This window comes from Penicillium alfredii (assembly GCF_028826965.1).
Source record: "Penicillium alfredii strain IBT 34128 chromosome Unknown utg000005l_segment0_segment0, whole genome shotgun sequence".
Classification (NCBI taxonomy): Eukaryota; Fungi; Ascomycota; class Eurotiomycetes; order Eurotiales; family Aspergillaceae; genus Penicillium; species Penicillium alfredii.
In genome coordinates, this window is record NW_026622702.1 from 80,924 (window position 1) to 100,923 (window position 20,000).

General features: G+C 48.2%; 5 protein-coding genes across 5 annotated transcripts; 2 read left to right on the plus strand and 3 right to left on the minus strand.

Moving 5' to 3' along the window:
- Positions 1-1,109: 1,109 nt before the first annotated feature.
- Positions 1,110-2,228, minus strand: NUU61_003468 (uncharacterized protein; the record flags this gene model as incomplete). Its single annotated transcript, XM_056654050.1, has 1 exon — positions 1,110-2,228. One exon carries the CDS (start codon positions 2,226-2,228, stop codon positions 1,110-1,112), a length of 1,119 nt encoding a protein of 372 aa, XP_056512077.1.
- Positions 2,229-2,799: 571 nt separating this feature from the next.
- NUU61_003469 (Zn(II)2Cys6 transcription factor) lies at positions 2,800-5,142 on the plus strand (the record flags this gene model as incomplete). Its single annotated transcript, XM_056654051.1, has 5 exons — positions 2,800-2,912; positions 2,963-3,695; positions 3,757-3,920; positions 3,970-4,268; positions 4,322-5,142. Coding segments are annotated over 5 exons (2,130 nt in total), but the record flags the coding sequence as incomplete, so codon positions are not given.
- A 669-nt stretch (positions 5,143-5,811) lies between these two features.
- On the plus strand, positions 5,812-10,709 carry NUU61_003470 (putative ABC multidrug transporter; the record flags this gene model as incomplete). The annotated part of the gene is made up of 15 exons (XM_056654052.1): positions 5,812-6,015; positions 6,069-6,113; positions 6,164-6,326; positions 6,380-6,627; positions 6,689-6,958; positions 7,019-7,799; positions 7,852-8,470; positions 8,539-8,813; positions 8,866-9,041; positions 9,093-9,186; positions 9,257-9,564; positions 9,617-9,823; positions 9,879-10,038; positions 10,115-10,554; positions 10,611-10,709. 15 exons carry the CDS (start codon positions 5,812-5,814, stop codon positions 10,707-10,709), a joined length of 4,089 nt encoding a protein of 1,362 aa, XP_056512079.1.
- A 2,677-nt stretch (positions 10,710-13,386) lies between these two features.
- Positions 13,387-13,866, minus strand: NUU61_003471 (uncharacterized protein; the record flags this gene model as incomplete). Its single annotated transcript, XM_056654053.1, has 1 exon — positions 13,387-13,866. The coding sequence occupies one exon, from the start codon at positions 13,864-13,866 to the stop codon at positions 13,387-13,389; it is 480 nt and encodes a 159-aa protein (XP_056512080.1).
- A 2,233-nt stretch (positions 13,867-16,099) lies between these two features.
- Positions 16,100-17,290, minus strand: NUU61_003472 (uncharacterized protein; the record flags this gene model as incomplete). The annotated part of the gene is made up of 1 exon (XM_056654054.1): positions 16,100-17,290. The coding sequence occupies one exon, from the start codon at positions 17,288-17,290 to the stop codon at positions 16,100-16,102; it is 1,191 nt and encodes a 396-aa protein (XP_056512081.1).
- Between the last annotated feature and the right edge of the window lie 2,710 nt (positions 17,291-20,000).

Below are 20,000 nucleotides of genomic sequence, written 5' to 3' on the forward strand. Positions count from 1 at the left end.
GAGGAAAAGCGGGCAGAGAAGTGGATTTGCGTCACTGCTGAGGAGATTCTTGTTTGGGAGTTGGAGAAGGGGATGTTGTTGAGAGAGCAACCAGATAATTGCCGGAAGGAAAATGACGACAACAAGCTGTGGACCAAGCCCAGGCAACCTCTCCCCAGATGCTCCCGATGCCAGTGCAACACAAAGCAGCCAAGAGCCCGCGACGCCATTCAAACGCGCTGATGTCACCGGTTTAGCTGCTTTAGGCTTAGTGCGGGGATAATCACGTGAAAGATGGGCTGTTTTGAGTAATTAGGGCTTACGTCAAGGGTCGATGTGTCACGTGAGAGAGGCCCGACTTCCTCTTTCTTACATCCACATTGTCGTACTGGTCACATCTATCATTTTATTGGCTGCTAACCAGGATTCATTGTCTCCAGGCAATTCATATTGTTGCTTGACGTTCCCAGCTGTGCTTGGCGAGTGGTGCATCCACCATTCGCAAAGATGGTCTGCCCAGTAATCCAAATGCCCTCGATACACAGAAAGCGAATAACGGGAGCAATGTCCTGAATCATGGTCAAGCGATGTCCCATAGCTTATCCTATAGCGAAATCGACTGCCTTCGGGGATTCTTGTGAGTAGAAGAATGCTGAACCATGAGGTTAGTGAATAGCAATTCGGTATGGGACAAAGTAACAGCACATACGCGTGTCCATAGGGCCCGGAGCGATATTGTTGACATGCTCTTTCTATTATGCCGGCGTTCTACAAGCGCTCTCGGTCCATAATGATTTCTTATTTGGCGTATGATCCACTCATTCAATGCCATTCGGAATCAAATGCCGTTCTCTGGTTTCCGGTGGAAATATTGCGAAATCTGTGCAAAAAGCCACGGATAAATGCTGCGAATGGTAGCTCTGAGTCTGGTAAAAATAATCCCAGGTTAAATGAGAACGATGAGCAGGCTTTAGCATGGTTAACTATTTCTGTGATTTTAGCGACTATTCCATCAGGAGAATAAAGATATGGTAGTGTATACAGCAAGTACTTCCTGAAAGAAAGCGATCTCCGAAATAAAATATACCATACCCCTTCCCCAAGATAGGTCGTAATCCTCGTGATGTTTCTCATGCCTTAGGGCTTCTGGAGAATGGGACGTTTTCCTTCAAAGTAGATGAAGGAGCTTCTTGTCGCTGCTCTTGGCCGAGATATTTGCGGCAGTTCGAGCTTGTCACATCCGAGATAAAGGTGACACCGGCATACCCAGCAAGATTCGTGAACAGCGCATATGAGCTCTGGAGTATAAGAAGAATCGAGTTTGTGGGGTAGATACCGTCGAGATCCATGGAGAACCTAGGCGGGAGGGTCTCAATCCAAGTGAGGAATCCGTCCAGCTGTTCCCGGGTCATGTTTTCGGCAATGTGAACCGAAAAGACTGTGCGTAGCGAAGGGGAAATCGTGTTCGGGTTAACCCGTGTGACGCCAGCGAAAGAGAAGCAGACAGACACCCCTAACTTGACATGATGTGTTGGCTTGACAACCGGGCTATTCTCTCGAAGAGTCGCCATGACATCCGAAAGTCCCACAAAGTGGTGACCGTCTCGCTTGCGCCGAGCAATCTCGCCCCACAACTTTCCAGTTAAGGTATTGCGTGGTGGTGTTAGGGCCTCTGGAGTATGATCATCGCTCGCAGAAAGAATTTCGACAACACGAGTCGTGGGATTGAACGCTCGCGTCGCTATATGCGAGTTATGCGAGTAGCAGCAATCTAGGACGAAAACAGCGTCTGTATCTGCAATATCGAAGTCCTGGACATCTCCTGCTACCACAGTATCAATGAATCTTTGGAGGTTTATGCTTCGGCGAGATCGGCCTTCGACAGCAAAGAGCTGTTTCCCTCTAATCTCCCCATGCCCAGCATAGTGCATCAGAACGATGGATTTACCCGGTGCGTTTGCTGCGAGTCGGAAAACGGACCGAACTTTGTCATTCAGTGTCCAGCCCGGGGTCTGATCCTGCTCGGCCAAGATCTCAACTTCAGCTTGGTCGAGTCTGAGTGTGCTCAGGATCGCCTGAAAATGCTCAGTGTCTGCAGAAGCATTCGTGTTGTCTTGCTCCCATCGAATACTGAGCGCGAAGGAGTTGTTGTAAACTCGGCTGCGATCATTCACAGCACGAGTGATCGCGTCCTCAAACTGTGCGCGAGTGATTGTATTCATGGTTTGGTCTGCGCTGATGGCTGCCATGGTGTATTGATGGAGGTATCTTGTAAAGGTCAGGTTTGAGTGAGTTGAGAAGATTGCACGAAGAGCTGGGCGTGGGAAGGTAGTTACGCCAGTATAGTATCGGCAAGCAGCTCTAGTGGGTTTAGTAACGCCAAATGAGGTTAAGTAGCTAATCAGACTACGGCGACCCATTACGGCCAACTGCACAAAGCGTTTGGGAAACCCATTGGACGTGAGATCAGTTCCAGGCTTTTCGACCACTGTGGATATATATATATATATATATATATATACATCTATATCTATATAGTAGACTCGAAAATAGCTTCAGCCAACCATGTACCACGTCGATCACATCAGGCCACGGTCAAATATTCCCCAATCTTATGATCTTGAAGGATTCTAACCAAATTTTCTTTATTGCAACTGTGACAGGACATAAATTTCCTTGGGAAGAACCATTGCTTGTTATTCTACTACGATGTGTATATGGGTTGAGCGACTAAGTCACGTGGTCTACGGATATTCGGATAAAGGGGAGGCGACGGTGCGCAAAAGAACGCCGCACCCTGACTGCCCCAACATTACATAGTGGAAGTGCTCGGATATGACTGATACTTTTCAGTCGAAACAAGGCGGCTGGCGAATCCCCAAGGCCTGTCAGGAATGCCGCAAGCGCAAGATCCGATGCAACGGGCTTAACCCGTGAGTCGTCCACGACATTCCCGGAAGAAGCCGATCTAATTTACACCTAGCTGCAAGACATGCGAGTTGCGAAATACAGATTGTGTATACCGTGACTTTATTCGTCATCGAAGGAAGCAGCATGAATACCAGGTGCCCCAGGGAAGTCGACCTCGCCATACCTCGCCAGGCATCATGAACTCTGGAGAACAGAACTCGGTCATGGAGAATTTCCCCAACAGTGTCTCAGCAACACACATGGCTAGTCCATCATGCCAAATGCAATTGTATTATGGGCCGACGTCGCATTTCTCGCTCATGCAACATGTCTACCGGGATCTTTTCTCGCATCCGACAGCCCAATCCGAGCCCGCAGGTGAAGTTGACGAAGCGGGGGCAGGGTTGGACTTGTTCAGCTTTCGCCGCATCTTCTTCGGAACACCCGATACTCACGAAGGAGGAAAGGGAGGTGGTCCTGGCGACGTCCCAGTCATGTTTTTGCCACAGGAGCTTGCCAGGCTGTTTCTCTCTCGCTTTCTGTCAACTCTCTACCATATGATGCCACATCGTCCTAAGAGCTACCTTGAACAGCTTTTGATACAGCTTTATAGCTCATCGCCTTCCACCCACCCGGATACCCTAGCCCAGGCCATCCTTTTGCTCGCACTGGCAACCGCTTCACTTGGCACGGAGTATTTTGCCTGGGGTGACGTGCTGTATGAACGGGTCAAAGCCTCTCTCGCTGCCTTTGATGATGTGGTCAATCTTCAAACTATCCAAATCTCATTGCTCATGATAAGTCCAGTCTGTTGAATCCCACTTGGTCTACCCCCTGACAGGCTTGCGTCAATAAGCCAACTTCCAGAACGAACAAGGCCGGCCTAACTCAGCTTTTCTTCACCTTGGATCTGCCTCCCGCAAAGCCCTTTCCGCCGGTCTACACAAAGATGTGCCCCACAATGACGTCCAAACTCAGGAAAGTATTGAGGAACGCCGAATCACGTTTTGGTCTCTATACCTTTACGAAACGTTGGTTTGATCTTCTCGTTATCGAGGGATGTTGTTGATTTGATTTTAGGTGGTTTTGCTTTCACTCCGGACGACCTAGTTCCCTGTCTTTAAAGGATGTTGCAATTGAACCTGCGCAGGACCCGTTTGTTGCGAGGCTGGTGGGGCTTTGCAAAACCATATCTCGATCAACCGATGAGATCTACAGCCAACGGCATGAATCCTTACTTCATATGTGGAGAGTCGCTCGCTCGATTAGGGAAGATCTTCACGGACATGAAGCACACCTTGAGCAGGAACTGGGCTTTGGCTTAGATGCGACAATCCGGTCTGGATCCCTTGGGGTTCAACAAACAATATTTACCACCCGTAAGTTATTCTGTCAATCGATTCCCCTCGTTCCCGAGCTCAATCAAAGCAAGTCTATTATCACACTCTTCTTTTGACTTTTCGCCCATTCTTGATCTTCCGTGGTCACTGGCAGCGTGATATGAAGATGCATATTCAAGAATACAATGATCGCTCCGCAAAGCGCCCGACAGAAACTCCCCCATGGCTTCATGAAGCCTGCAACTACGCGCTTACCGCTGCCCAGAAAACAATTCACCATTTGTGCGAGGCTTCTAGGGTGAATGATCTAGTTCGGGTAATGATTTCTTTTGTCGAGTGGCTATTGTGCGCCTGGGATTCCGCACTAACCGAAAAACAGCAATTACGGTATCATGGATATTTCATGGGCAGTTCCACTTTTACGTTAATCTACGACTTTCTTCATGATCCAAAGGTCGCACCCGTTCATCTTCCATGGGTGTATGCGTCTTTGCAGAATCTCTCCACTATGCGAGCTGGCGAGCCCATCAAGAGCACCATTTCGGCTATCCAAACTGTTCTCAGGAAGATTAATCCGGCATACGAATGGACCATGTATCCCAACGAAAGGAGTCGGGATGCTCAGCCGGAACAGACTTCGCCATCACAGCAGACAGGGGTCAACGACAATCATCCGGCGCGTTTCGCCCCTGCTTTGCTTCCCAATCAACCTCAGGGACCGAAATTCGACTCGCCGACGTCACAGTGGAATCTTCCGGCATTGGAAATGCCAGAAACAGTGGGCTCTGGAGGCTCTGGAGAAGATTTGCTTGATTTTACGCAGTCCGACATGGGTTGGGATTTCGATTTTTCTACCATGGACCTCGAGGCCTTCCTTTCCATTCATCAGTCTCCAGATCTTCCGATTTCCTGATGGTCTGTATCAGATGTCAGCTATACTTTGCCTGGAATTTTGGTTATCGCGCCAACTAACATTTAACGTGAGGATGACAATGTAAAACCTGTATATGTTCGGTGCCTGGGGTGTTTTTCCCACATAAAATCTTATTGACTATAGCGGACAATATTTACTGAATTCATCGGCCTGCGGTGTACAGGAACCCTTGTCAGGTTCAGGGTATCACGACCAACGTACTAGTAGTCTATATATACCTCAGAAACGAATTCCTCTTGAGACTAATTCACGATTTGCCACACAGGTGGCATAGGCGTATAGTCGAGAGGATTGTGATCTGTCCCAAGTTCAACTGTAGTACTTCTCCGGGGTCGTTGATGCCAAAGGCCGACAGCTGAAAATGGTAGGGCTGCCCAGACGCCGCCTGAACAAAAACATATTCCCAACCAAGACCCACGTCTCGGCAATACGGATTTAAAAACGTACGGAGCGGATAAAGAACAAGCAATACAAGAGCTAGCTGCATTTTAACGGTCGTAAATATCACCTAGACTTGTTTTTCTTTTTGCCACGAAGGATTTGACAATACTTACTGGTTTGAGGGGTTATGGAAAGTCTCAAGACAACCAAGTCAAAGATAAGAAGCGACACCACCCACTTTCTGTGGCCAATATCTTGGTCAAAGCCATGGAAACACCATCTTCGGGGATTGCAACCCCGGTTGACGTGGAAAAGGGCAAGTTTCATCAACGAAAGCGAGTGACGGTCACTTTCCGCGACCTGAACGTTCGAGTGACGGCACCAGATGCAGCCTTGGGTAGCACATTGTGGTCAGAGATCGACCCTCGACAGCTTTGGAGCCTTTGGAAAAGAGCAGAGCAGCCCAAGCGGGTATGAAACCTCACGTTACAAGGTGTGGGCTGTCATGCTGATCTAACGGGCAGGTAATCTTAAAGAATATAGGTGGCCAGGTCAAACCAGGCGAAATGGTATGCTTGTTTTGTCATGGTATCATATCATCGATTGCTAAGAAGGACAGATGCTGGTGCTGGGTCGTCCGGGATCTGGTTGTACATCCCTCCTCCGAGTTCTCTCGAATGACCGCGACAGCTTTGACGAAGTCACTGGCAAAATCCACTACGGAAGTATGGACCACAGAACAGCTAGTCAGTTCCGCCAGCAAATCATGTTCAACAACGAAGGTATGCATATTTGGTTAAGTTATTGCCAGGGTATAGACTGACCGACATGATAGATGATTTACACTTCCCGACCCTCACCGTCAATCGCACCCTGAAATTTGCGCTGCGGAATAAAGTCCCCAACGAGCACCACGACCCTTCCAAGACCCCAAAAACATTTGTTGAAGAGAAAAGAGATGGCATCCTTGAGTCTCTTGGAATTGGACATACTAGGAAGACTCTGGTGGGTAATGAGTTTATTCGAGGCGTATCGGGAGGTGAACGCAAGCGTGTATCCTTGGCCGAGGTCATGGCTGGTCAGGTACGTTCTTCCCAGCTTGAGAGATGACCCGTGGGATATGATAGCTAACACGATGGCCCAGAGCCCGGTGCAAATGTGGGACAACCCGACCCGTGGCTTGGATTCCAAGTCTGCCGCGGAGTTCGCACGCATGTTGCGCTTCGAGGCCGACAAAAACGACAAGACAATCATTGCGACCACATACCAAGCAGGGAATGCTATATATGACCAATTTGACAAGGTCCTGGTTCTGGCAGAGGGCCGGGTGATCTATTATGGCCCTCGCAGTCTCGCGAAGAGTTATTTTGAAGACCTTGGGTTTCTCTGCCCAAAAGGTGCCAACATCGCAGATGTATGTGATTTAAAACGCCACGCAGATTGAAGTAAAGTGCTGACTGTTCTTACTTTCCAGTTTCTCACCTCCGTAACTGTCCCTACCGAACGCGTCATTCGGTCGGGATGGGAGAAGGACGTCCCCAGCAATCTCGAAGAATTCGAATCTCGTTACTACCAAAGCTCAATCCGCAGAACCCAGATAAATGTGATGGAGCCACCCGAGACATTGGCTGCTGAGACGGAAGAGTTGAAGTTAGCCGTCGCTCGCGAGAAGAGAACGCAACATGTTCCTCGGAAACAGAGTGTTTATACGGCAAGCTTCTGGAATCAAGTTGGCACTTGTGTGCGCCGACAATTCCAGATCGTGTGGGGAGACAAGTTCTCGCTGCTCGTTAAGATATCTTCAGCCATCATCCAGGCCCTTGTGTGTGGTAGCCTCTTTTACAATCTGCCAGAGGACAGCACCTCCATTTTCATGCGACCTGGTGTCCTCTTCTTCCCGGTACTTTACTTTCTACTTGAGTCCCTGTCCGAGACTACCGGCTCCTTCATGGGACGTCCAATCCTTGCACGGCAAAAACGATTCGGCTTTTATCGACCAACCGCTTTCTGCGTTGCCAATGCCATCACGGACATTCCAGTGGTGATGGTTCAAGTTACCTGCTTCTCGCTCATATTGTACTTTATGTCTGCATTGCGAATGAATGCGGGACGCTTTTTCACCTTTTGGGCCATTGTCATTGCACAGACACTCTGCTTTATCCAACTGTTTCGTTCAGTGGGTGCGGTATGCAAGAGATTCGGAAACGCATCTAAGGTATCCGGTCTGTTATCGACCGTGTTTTTCGTCTATGGAGGTGGGTACTCTGTCAGTCCACATTGAGACATGCGCTAACTCGAGATTGACAGGATACCTTATCCCTTTTGACCAGATGCACGTCTGGTTCCGCTGGATATTTTACCTCAACCCCGGCTCTTACGCATTCGAAGCTCTCATGGCAAATGAGTTTGTTGGGCGGAAGCTGAAGTGCATTGAGCCAGACTATATCCCATACGGTCCAACTTACCTGGACTCTGCTTCTCCACATAGGGGATGCTCCGTTCCAGGAAGCGATGATCAAGGAATCATAGATGGAGCTGCTTACATTGGAGAGCAGTACAACTACTCGTTCCCTCACATCTGGCGGAGCTTTGGAATCCTTGTTGGCTTGTGGGTCTTTTTCATCTTTCTCACTTCGGTTGGCTTTGAGTTGCGAAACAGTCAGAGTGGATCTTCTGTTTTACTTTACAAGCGTGGAAGCCAGAGGAAGCATGTATTGGATGAAGAAAATGCTTCACAGGCTACACGATCAGTTCACACAGGCTTTGGTGCAGCGTCCACGAGACAGTCAACATTTACGTGGAAAGATCTCGATTACCACGTGCAATTTCATGGGCAAAAGAAGCAGCTCCTCGACAAGGTGTTTGGGTTTGTCAAGCCAGGAAGTCTGGTTGCACTGATGGGTGCCTCGGGAGCCGGCAAGACAACGTGAGACTCGATTTCTACCTTTCCTGTCCCTGTCTGTATTGTCCAGCTGCTAATCTAGGTGACCACAGACTGCTTGATGTTCTTGCCCAACGCAAGGATAGCGGAGAGATCTATGGGTCTATTCTGATTGATGGTCGGCCACAGGGCATCAGTTTCCAGAGAACCACAGGGTATTGCGAGCAGATGGATGTGCACGAAGCAACAGCCACCGTTCGAGAAGCGCTTGTCTTCTCTGCCGTTCTACGCCAGCCATCGAAGGTTTCATATGAGGAGAAGATTGCTTACGTTGAGCACATAATCGATCTTCTGGAATTACATGATATCAGTGAAGCATTAATTGGAGGTATTTCCACACCTTCGCATGATCTCTCAGGGGGCTTTACTAACAATATCAGCCCCCGGTGCCGGCTTGAGTATTGAGCAGCGCAAGCGCGTTACCCTAGGCGTCGAGTTAGTGGCTAAACCCACTTTGCTCTTTCTGGATGAGCCGACTTCGGGGCTTGATGGGCAGTCAGCGTACAACATTGTGCGATTCTTACGAAAGCTGGTTGACGGTGGCCAGGCCGTTTTGGTGAGGGTTGAATGGCTAGCTACATATATCCCTCATGCTAACATGTAGCAGTGCACAATTCATCAGCCATCCGCAGTTCTGTTTGATTCATTTGACGGCCTGCTCCTCCTTGCAAAGGGTGGCAAGATGTCTTATTTTGGAGAAAGTAAGTCACAATTTGATATGTCTGTGAGCTTCGGCTGTGCTTTAGGGATGTCTGACCCGTCAAACTATAGCTGGCGAGGATTCCACCAAGATTTTAGAGTACTTCGCCCGCAACGGAGCCCCGTGCCCACCCGAAGCCAACCCGGCGGAACATATTATTGACGTGGTGCAAGGAGCCAATCCGGGAAAGGTCGACTGGGTCGAAATTTGGAAAAACTCAGAGGAGCGCCACCAAGCGCTGGAAGAGCTCGAGTCTTTGAATAGATCCTGCGAAGCTGACCTCGATTACATTGAAGATACGGCCGACTATGCCACCTCGCATTGGTTCCAGTTCAAAATGGTGACCAAGCGTCTCACGATCCAGATTTGGCGATCCCCGGTATGTCTACCAATGTAAGATTGATGGAGCTTTTCATTAACCGACAGCAAAGGACTACATGTGGAACAAGATTATCCTCCATGTCTTCGCCGCACTGTTCAGTGGTTTTACTTTCTGGAAAATTGGGAACGGAACCTTTTCATTGCAGCTAAGGTTGTTTGCCATTTTCAACTTTATATTCGTGGCGCCCGGATGCATCAACCAAATGCAGCCATTTTTCCTTCACAACCGTGATATCTTTGAGACTCGAGAGAAAAAGGTGAGCTTGATTCTTTATATATCGATTATTATACCATGGGACTGATTCTTCGCAGTCCAAAACATACCATTGGATCGCTTTCATCGGGGCTCAAACGATCACGGAGATTCCCTACCTCATTATTTGCGCGACGTTGTATTTTTTGTGCTGGTACTTCACCGCTGGATTTCCCGCAACGCCAAGTATTGCAGGTCATGTTTACCTTCAAATGATCTGTAAGTGTCTGGCATACATCCTGCGTTCCGATGTAGTTTTGCTGTTTCCTCGATATTGGTCTAACATTGAACACAGTCTATGAGTGTTTATACACTTCCATTGGCCAGGCCATTGCGGCTTATGCACCCAACGAGTATTTTGCTGCTGTGATGAATCCGGTTTTGATCGGGGCCGGAATGATCAGTTTCTGTGGCGTGGTGGTCCCCTACAGCCAGATGCAACCGTTCTGGCGTTACTGGATTTATTACCTGGACCCCTTCACCTACCTTGTGGGTGGACTTTTAGGTGAAGTTCTGTGGGACGTCAAAGTGGCCTGCGAGCCATCCGAATATGTCCGTTTCAGTGCACCGTCTGGGCAAACGTGCGGGGAATATATGGCCGAATTTCTGGCATCGCAGGCTGGGTATCTGCTAGACAAGAATGCCACCAAAACATGCTCATTCTGCAAATATTCCAGCGGAGCTGACTATGCCAAGTCCTTCAATCTCACAGAAAAATACTACTCGTGGAGAGATGTGAGTATCGGCCCAGAACGAAGGTGGTTCTTGCTAATTATATGGGACTTATTTAGACTGGCATTACTGCCCTGTTCTGTTTCACTTCTTACGCGCTTGTGTTCTTCATGATGAAGCTCAGGAGCAAGAAGACAAAGAGTGCTCGGTCCGAGTGATGAAACGGCCCTTAAAGATGGTCTTGGGCATGGCTAGCAGGTGAATTTACACTTTCGTTCAACAAACTGTTACGATAGAATCAGGGAGCACATCTCAAAGATCAGGTTAGAACACCCAGCGACTTTCCACTTGCCTAGAAAAGTGGATGTGAAAGGAAATGGGTCGTGGAGAAAACATGCCTATTTTCTCTTTTGGTGCAGTGTTTTCTTACCTTGGTCGAAATGCCCATAGGTGAGATGGTGGGGTTATCGGGCTGACACTTACGGAACTGGCCAGTGCAAGTGAAAGTCATTGCGCAAAACATCAGCACATGGATTTTGTGTCTCGTAGTTCATTTCTGTTGAGGTTACGGTCCTTGGGTGGCCCTATGCGTCGGGTCGCTGGTACATTGGGGCCGCCCTACACCCTACGCATCTCTAACCGAACCCACTCGTCAGACCACGAAAAGTCCAACAAAGAGAGTTCGACAAGGCCACTCGGGATGCGCCATAAACCCTGACGGGCTAAAATTGAGGAAATACATGCGTATTAGTTTCACTTCTTCGCCCCGGACAGCCCATGAACCCCGCTCGTTGGGGCAGGTCTAGATATTCACTATTCACTGCTTGAGGTCGTTGAAGCCATGAGGTCACGCAGTTAAAATGAAAAAGAAGTTGGACCTATAAGAGAGTCATCATCCAGGAAGCCGAAACCTCCAAATTTTACCCATTCGTCCCCCCTCCACTCGACATCGCCTAGTGTTTTGTTTCGACTTGAGAAACACCATGCACTTAAATCTTGCCTCCTTGCTGGTATTCGTTGTTGGAGCAACCGCTTCCTACCGTGTTTCTGGGTTTATCGATAACGGCTGCTTGGACGATGGCGAATTCACGAGTGCTGGGAATGAAGATGATCAACAAATCGGGGAATGTCAACACTTTCATCGTCCTGCCGACTCCGTCATGGCATCATGGGCTGATCAAAGTCGCAAAATCACCATCTATACGGATTGCCATTGCAAGGAAACCCCCTGAAAATTGCGACGCATTGACCCGAACGAGGACTTCGGCAGAGCCTATAAGTGCCTCAACACGGCGAGGAAACACCATGATGATAGCAACGAGCCAAGCATCCGAGGTCTCGGATCTTTCCAATCTTTTAAATATGAGTGAATAGGATATCACAGGTGAGGCTTTGGACATTTATGTACTGCTTATTTGGTGGACGAGGTAATCATTAACTCCATTTATTGTAGTCGACCTATTCCTCGCACAACTTGAGCACGTCGCCAGATGCCCTACAGTACTGGGTATCAAGTCAATGATAGTGGTTGGCGGTGGTCATAAAGCATGAAATGTTTCCTAGTTTTATTTTATTCTAGCAAAGTTTAAGCACATTAAGATTGAGTGAAACGCCTATAACGTCAGGTTCTGTTATTTCATCTTCGTCTAAAGGAAGATGCGGTTATTTTTACCCTTATCTCTGCGTTGAAGCTCGCGGTGAAAAAAGCGATTTTTTCCATGTAAAAGGGCCCATATAGAGTGACAATAAAATCTTATTGTGCGTAATTGATGGGTTCCACAAAGAGATAGATTGGGCTGATATGCCCAGCGTTTCTTGGGGAGTTGAAAATGCAGGCTTTTTGGGCCCTTGAGCTGCTTCCATCCGCCGTAAATACTTCTCAGTTGATCGATATTCCGAACCTAAAGCCATGAAATAACACATATCAATTGCCCTAGTCACGAGCTGGGCCCCATGATTTAGCCCCAGCCCCAGCGTCTAGTCCATAACCTTTCCGTTGACCCTCGTGAGCGTCTGACCCGCTCTTATGATATAATTTACAAAGCTGTGTGATCAGCGGCTTGAAAGAAAAGCCATTGGGGCAAGATTGTAAGGCCACAAAGGATTACGGGTGCTTTTTGGCAAGGTGCATAGGGATTACTTCACTGCCCCTTGCCCCGACTTTCACGCCCTACCTATCCCTAATTAATGGTCTAGCCCTTTTCTATAGGCTATTATCGAGTCTTATGGGCTAGAAAAGTCTCGTACTTTGTGCGAATACTCACACTAGTTGGCTGTTTCTAGATTGGGATGTTGGGTTTTCAGTCTCGTCTCGCCTTTCTTCCGCTGATCCAACCCCTACACTATCATGAGCAGGAGCTGGATAGATTGGACGGCGGTTTGGTAGAACCAAGAGATGCTTGAGAGGTGGTTGTCTTGATTTGGGCAGCGCGTCTTCCAACCCGGAAAATGTATTAGACAGGTAATTCCGCACCTTATGCCAGAGGCCACACAGTCATTCAATACTGGTCGAAAAAGATGTATTGATCGCCTGAAATACGATACTCAAGGGTCGGGCTGTGCGATTAACGCAAGTCACTATTACTCAATATGTTTCGAGAATAGCCGCGAATACAGAACCACGCCTCCAAAGTCTGCTATCTACTTCTGTGGCGAGGAAATTACATGTTTCGTTTCTCCTTTTAATTCTTCCACTCTTCATAAAATAATCATGCAAACGTATTGAAGGAGTTGAACAGCGGGCAAGGCCCATATCAACTTCTATGGGGCCTACTCCAGTATGCCATGCTGATTAAATCCCACTTGCTGCAGTCCCTGCTGGCCCTCCCATGGCCCTTCCCGTCCCGACGGAGATGCGTAAAGAGAATATCCGCCCTATGTACATTGAAAACAAAGTTAGGCTCTGGAGCAACGTGGGAATTCGATGTATGAAGAGCGGCTCACCGGATCCGTCATTCCTGTCAGACTCGGGGCTATCTCGGAATTTGTAAATGGACGCAAGATGTCCTGGGAGGGCTGTTGAGCTGGAGAGAGAACGGGCACGGCCATCACGCTCCTAATGTAACGATCAATTCCCGCTGCCAGCCTCAATGAGAGTGATGAAAGATGGTACTCCTGGTCGGGCAAGGGGATATTTTGAGCGGATGGGAGCCACGGTGGAGTTGAGGAACTGTTCAAAGAGTTCTGATCATCCAGCTCTAAGGTGTGGGTCGGGAATTTCGAACACCGTAAGCACAGGGTGGACGGAATACTTGAGTCGCTTCCTGTACCCATCTCATCATCGTTTGCGGTTAGTCCGATACCCGAAGACACACTAGAATTGCTCGCATTTGGCTGAGCCGGGTGTGGCCGTGTGATGGGAGCTGAGCATGACATGTTTGGAGCCCGAGAAAAACTGAATGGACTGTTAGGCCAGATCGAAGGTCTTGGAGACACATTGATACCAACCGCCGTGTTTTTGAATTGGTTGTTGAGCTGGGATGAGGTGCAATCTCAGTGCATCCATTGTGAGTACATTGGGAGTGCTTTGTAAAGCTCTGCCCACGTATTACATGATGGCCTAGGCCATGATTGCCGGTTTCATGCCGTCTCCTGTGCTCAGCTCTGGTGAATACCTACGGGATCAAGGTCAAACTCAGATCTCTTTTCAAACTAATGAGAATAATTGCTTACCTTATCGCATCCTGGGTATTGGCAGCCATGAACACGTTTTCCCCTCTTGGCTTTGCTGATGCGATTCAACGAGGGCTGCTGCGAAGAGGGTTGAGGGAAGGGAAGACTGGAATTGAGCGGGGGGTATCGGTGTTGGTTGTGGTGCCAATCGAGAGATTTGGTCGTATCGAGAGATGACTTGAGTTCACCGATGAGCTCACCGATGGCTTAAAATCAAAAGGAATATCAAACGCAGACATGATTCGAAATCAATGGTTGAGGAACTTGACCACGGGAGCCTCAACTGGTGTGCAGAGCTTGTCTGAAACGAACAATTCTTTGTAAAGATGCTTCAGAGTAGTTGCAATGGCAGTTCTTGTAGGGACCGAAGACTCGATAGTGTAACAGAAATCCAACATCCAACAAAAGAATGAGGACAATGGAAAGAGGGGGCACAGTCCTATTTCTATTCAGAATACGCATTATCTACTTACGCGGAGGGGCCATAGAGATCAGAGTAAGTAGGCATCTCCGAGAGTAGTTCACCTAGTAAAAACAAAAAGAATGAAATATTCTGAAACCGCTAAGAGTATACCCCGGTCATGGTATCATTATAACACCAGGGATACAAAATCAAGGCTGATCACACTGGTGGCCAACACCGCCCCGCCTTGTTGGGACGACTGTAGCGGTATCCAGGATAGAGCAGAATGCGGCTTTTACGACAAGCGCTTAACAAGGAACCATGAGAGGGCGATCCACGATGCTTCGAATTTGGAAATGAAAATTATCACCGTATACTACTCTGGAACAGGCTTGGCTTGGGTCATAGAACTCCCGGCCTTGTGGTGCATAAATACGGATTCGTATGTCCTCGCAGAAGTTCAAAGGCCACTAGTCCACTGATTCAAATGTAGCCGCGCAGGATTTAGGGTCTAAGAGTCTAAGCTTACTTGGCAGGGAGACTTTTATGGGGCTATTACCCAGAAGGTATCAAGCGCATTATGTGGTCTTCCTGCGGTAAAAACTAGCCGTGCCAATCAAAAATTCGATAGAAGAAACCCAGACCAGGATGAGCGCCCGCCGGGAAGAGGGGCTACTGATTGAGAATAGTAATAATTGGTCTGTGCCTAGCTGATCTGCACTGGAAAGCGCTTAGATAGATTTCGACTACACGCCTAGACAAACATTCGGCCATCAGGGAGACAGAGATTTGCTCCCTTTTCTCCTAATGTGTCAAGGATTTACAACTGGCGCAGGTGTATTGCATGGCTCCACTTGGTGGTTCCGCTGATTACCCCCCGCCCCGGAGGGAGGCTTTGGGCCACTGGCGAGTGCCGCAGAAGTTACATCGTGCCCGATCTAAGCGAGGATCTCGTTTGGGGGTCGTTTTGCTCGCCTGGATCTATGTGATACGGGATAGTTTGCGGCAATTTCATAGCATGCGGCGGTGATCGACGTTGCGATTGCCCGGCTATACTACAGCATGGAACGAGATCACGAGCGCGGGATACCACGAGCCCGCTTGCCTGCGGTCTGACTTGGGGTGCTCACCCCAGAAATCCACCCTCTTACGTTAGCTCCGCTTGGCAACCTGTTCGTGGTCTTGGTGGTTCTCGACATTGCTTATGCTCCCCGTCATTACTTTGCGCTGGGTTCACTTCATTCTCGGGACCGAGAAAATGATACATAAACTCTTGGAAAGAGTTTTTCATTCTCCACAGCGAGTGAAATGGCAGTCAAAAAAAACCGTGGTCTTCGTTTATGAACTGGTTATGAATACTACAATTCCTGGCAGGTGAAAAGGCAAATTCATAGTAGAATGATTGAAAAAGAGAGATGACAGATGTTGTTGAACAAGCTGGCTGAATATGAGGAAGTGCGTGACAGAATCACAAGGACCACGATGAGAAACAAAACTCGGCACATGAGCCTGGTTTCTCTGAAGCCTATCCATTCATAGAAATGCCGAAACTAAAAGACTGAAGAGCAGATTGGACAGAGTTGTGGCTTCTTTGGCACGGGGGGCAGCCCCAGTACTGGCGGTAGGCGCAGTAGTAGCTGGAGGGGACGGTGGCGGAACTAAGGTCTGACTAGGGCGGAAGACCGCAGGAGATGGGTCGAGATCATAAGAATTTGGCAGAGTCAAGTAGAGAGGGCTGTTGATAGAGGACACCAGAATATAAATTAAACTGAAGAAAGGCAGGCCGAGCTCGATGTTGGAATCATTTGTCTTTTTCGTGGTACAGCGAGCCTTGTCTCCGGAAGGAAACGCGGGAACGCGGACTTCGAAGGGGGCTGGTTCTTCCTTACTGGCTGTCGTGACATTGAAGGTAATTGAATAGTTCGATTGGCAGAGGTTACTGCCACGAGGGACAGTGATGCTATCGCTGCTGAAGTTGAGTCTTGCACGCAGCTGTTCTGGATGACCTTCAGTAATTGCGAGGCCGTTATGTGTCGAGTGTTGGTACTTTTGGATAGTGACATTTCCGGGGATTTCCACCGTGCCGCTTTGTAAAAAAGCGCCATTCTCCGAACCAGGTAGGATATACCATTGTCTAGACCCGACTCGATTGGCATCATAACTAGGAGCAGCTCCGCCAAAGAGGAGAGACCCTTTGAACCTGCCCTTCTGGCCGACGTTTAAGGCAAATGGTACAGTGAGAGTCTGGAAATTCTCGTTGTTGTAGATCCAGCCGGCATTCTGAAGGACGGAGCTGGGTCCGAGATTCAAAGCGTCTCCATCGTTGGGAAGCAATGGATAGAGGGTGTTATATTTCCAGCTCCCAAATGTCAATGTAGAGTCTTTGAAAATAACAATGTCGTCATTTGAGTCGTGGACCGAGGGGAAGGATGTATGATTGTTCACAGATACTGGAAGGACACCAGTGTCCACATCGTCTAAACGAAAGCTGTTTGTCTTGACAGTTCTTGCGCCCCACGAAGAGATAAGAGTATCAAGCGGTTCGAGGATAACTTGATAGACATTGAGGGTCTCTTTCGGGGCAGTAGAGGCCACCACGGTTGGGTTAAATGAAACTCCTGAAGTCACGAGGATGGGTTTGAAGGACGACTGAGCGCAAGTCAAGCCCACCAATGCAAAGATTAAGAGAGTGGACAAAAAATAAGGCATCTTGAATGGAGGCATTTTCAAATGGATAGGGATGAGAGATGAGAAGGGGAAAGAAGATGAAAAAGGGGAAATGAGATAGAAAGGTGATTTTGTTGTCTGACCCTATGATGAGGGGTGTAAAAGAACCCTCGAAGCATACGCTAATCAGATCTGTACAGGCACGCTAATTGACCGGACATCCCCCGAAGTCAAATAGCACGATATACCCTGTTCTAAATGCAGGTTGAATGTAAGTGTGATGACTCGGCGCCTATCACCCGCGCCTTGCCCCCAGCCCCGTGGGGCGTATGAGGGTATTGTTCTATCTGCCCCTTCTACCCCCAACATCTCAGCTCATCGACCTTGTTGGTCATGTACCTAGTACAGTTATCGGTTATTAGTGGCGCATTCCTTGTTTTCAGCCCCAGATCCTGCCCGTTGTCCTTATTGTTAGCCCCATACGGGTTCAGCCCTAGGCCCCATGGCATCAAGCCAGTGGTATCCACTTATGTTTGCAGTGACCAACTCGGTAATGTAGGTTTTCTTCTTGGGAAGCTTTCTGGTTTCTATGATGCTGTTTTACTGCTAAAATGGAATGCTCAATATGACTTTATAAGAAACCCCCCCGATCCTGACACCCCAACAATAGCTGACCACTTTACACCCTGAGCATATCCGGTGCTGTTTTTGTCATGTCAGGCTACTTTCTTTTCCTTTGGCTAATAAGCATGGCCAATGCCGCAGCTTTTCACCCAGTTAGCACGTTGTTGTCTCCTCAAATGTCCCAGCCCGACATCTCCTCGACTGAGCTACCTACACCCACAGCGCACGCAGAGCTCAATCAACCCTTGGAACACAATCTCAAGCCTCGGGGTGTCTCGCTACCTATAGTATCGGGCACTTGGACGGCCATTTCATGTGAGCAATCGGACATCGTCCCTGAACATGGAAACGCCACCCATAGGTATAATGCAGCGGGCGTCCCAGGTCTGTTATATGTTTTGAACCAATATTTTGGGGTTATGAAGAACGAATGGTTGATAGGTGCCTGGAGCAATCTTCTCGAGAGCTGGAGCTTCTACAAGCGAAACGGCCAGGGAGAACCAGGAACACCAACCAGTAATGATACTTCGACCAATTTCATCCACTACATGGCTGATAAGTGTCACCTTCATGAGGGATTCAATTGCTGGCCATTTGATGGAGCCTGTAATACAGTGGGTTGCCCCCAAGATGGTCACGCACCAGCCACATATCTTATTCCCAATAATTTTGTTTATCTGAAGCTCGTGAGTATTCAAAACATGGTTTTCGGTTGCAAGCTCTACTAATAGGGACCTCAGTATTTTGAGCAAATGATACTTGGTTTTGATTATGCCGCAAAAAACATGTCGGGGTTAATGCAAACCTTTCTTCACACCTATGTGCCGAAGACAAACGAGGACGAAGTCATCAAATCCCTTCTAGATATCGGGCTCTTTGCAGGTCTAGCTTTTATCCCGACGGGTTTCGTTGCTTGTAGGTTTATGTTTTATCATAGTGTGATGCATGGCTAACAACACCATCGTTCCAGTTGCGCAGGTCGAGAAGGTTGCCGCAGGTTCGTTGCCCCTTTCTGCAAGAGCATATGTTCTGAATGAATGTGCTAATATTAGTGTCTAGGATCGATAGCTGGGGCGACAGAAAAAGCTGCGGCAGGTTAGTGCTTTATTTTCATACCACAGCGTCTTTAGAGACTGACCTACACTACGTACCTAGACTTGATTGCTGGAAAGGGAGAAAAAAAGGCAGCAGGTAAGCCACCTTCCAAATTCAGAAATCGTTCAATATAATGGATTTACCCTGTTTATTCAGACTCGATAGGCAGGAACCTCATCATGAACTCACTGGTGGGGACATCTGTTTTTTTACACAACATGGTGGAAAACTTCATGTCAACGTGAGTTTATCGAAACCAGGCCTGCATGTTGTAGGTTGGCTGAAGAGGCACTAGTTCGGCAACATATACCGACAAAGAGGTCGCTCTCAAAGACTTGATTGACAGCTATATCGATGATACGCGACGTGGTGTATTCGACTTCGTGAACAAAATGAAGACCATTGAGGATAAGCACTACGAAAAGCATATGGGCGACCTGATCAAACATGGAGCGTTGGATACCTTTTACAAGTCCTGGAGTTTGAAAGACTCCACAAAAAGGTCGAGTTCGGAGAGTAGCCCTTTCGATCCAGCCACTGCATTTCAATTCGCAGCACAGAAGTCATTATGGGGACAGATTATCAGTGCGGCATGGCATTCTTCAAGTGGCCCATTTATTTTGTGAGCATCCCTGAGGGGCCCTACTAATCTAAACGTTTTCACTAACAGGAACCAGGCGGATCGACAAGCTCCAGTACACGTGTAAAGATCCCGTTACCAAGAGTGGTAATGGGCTGCAACTACGTCAATACATGAACGATGATATAAAAGACGAGACAATTTGGTGCGACAATGAGTAAGCTCGACGAGAAACCCCTCAACTGGGAAGAGAGACACTGAGGCTAATGGGCGCTTGCAAAAGTGGCAATTCCTTTTTTTTGCTTCAGCCCGACTTTCAAACGTGTGGCGGACAACTTGGTTGCACCACTACCACCGGCTTCAAGCCTCTCCCTGGTGGAAATGATCGTGATCTGGGCTTGTACAACTTGTCAATCAAGTATTCAATTCACCCCCAGGCTTACTGGGGTCCACATGGCTGATTAAAGA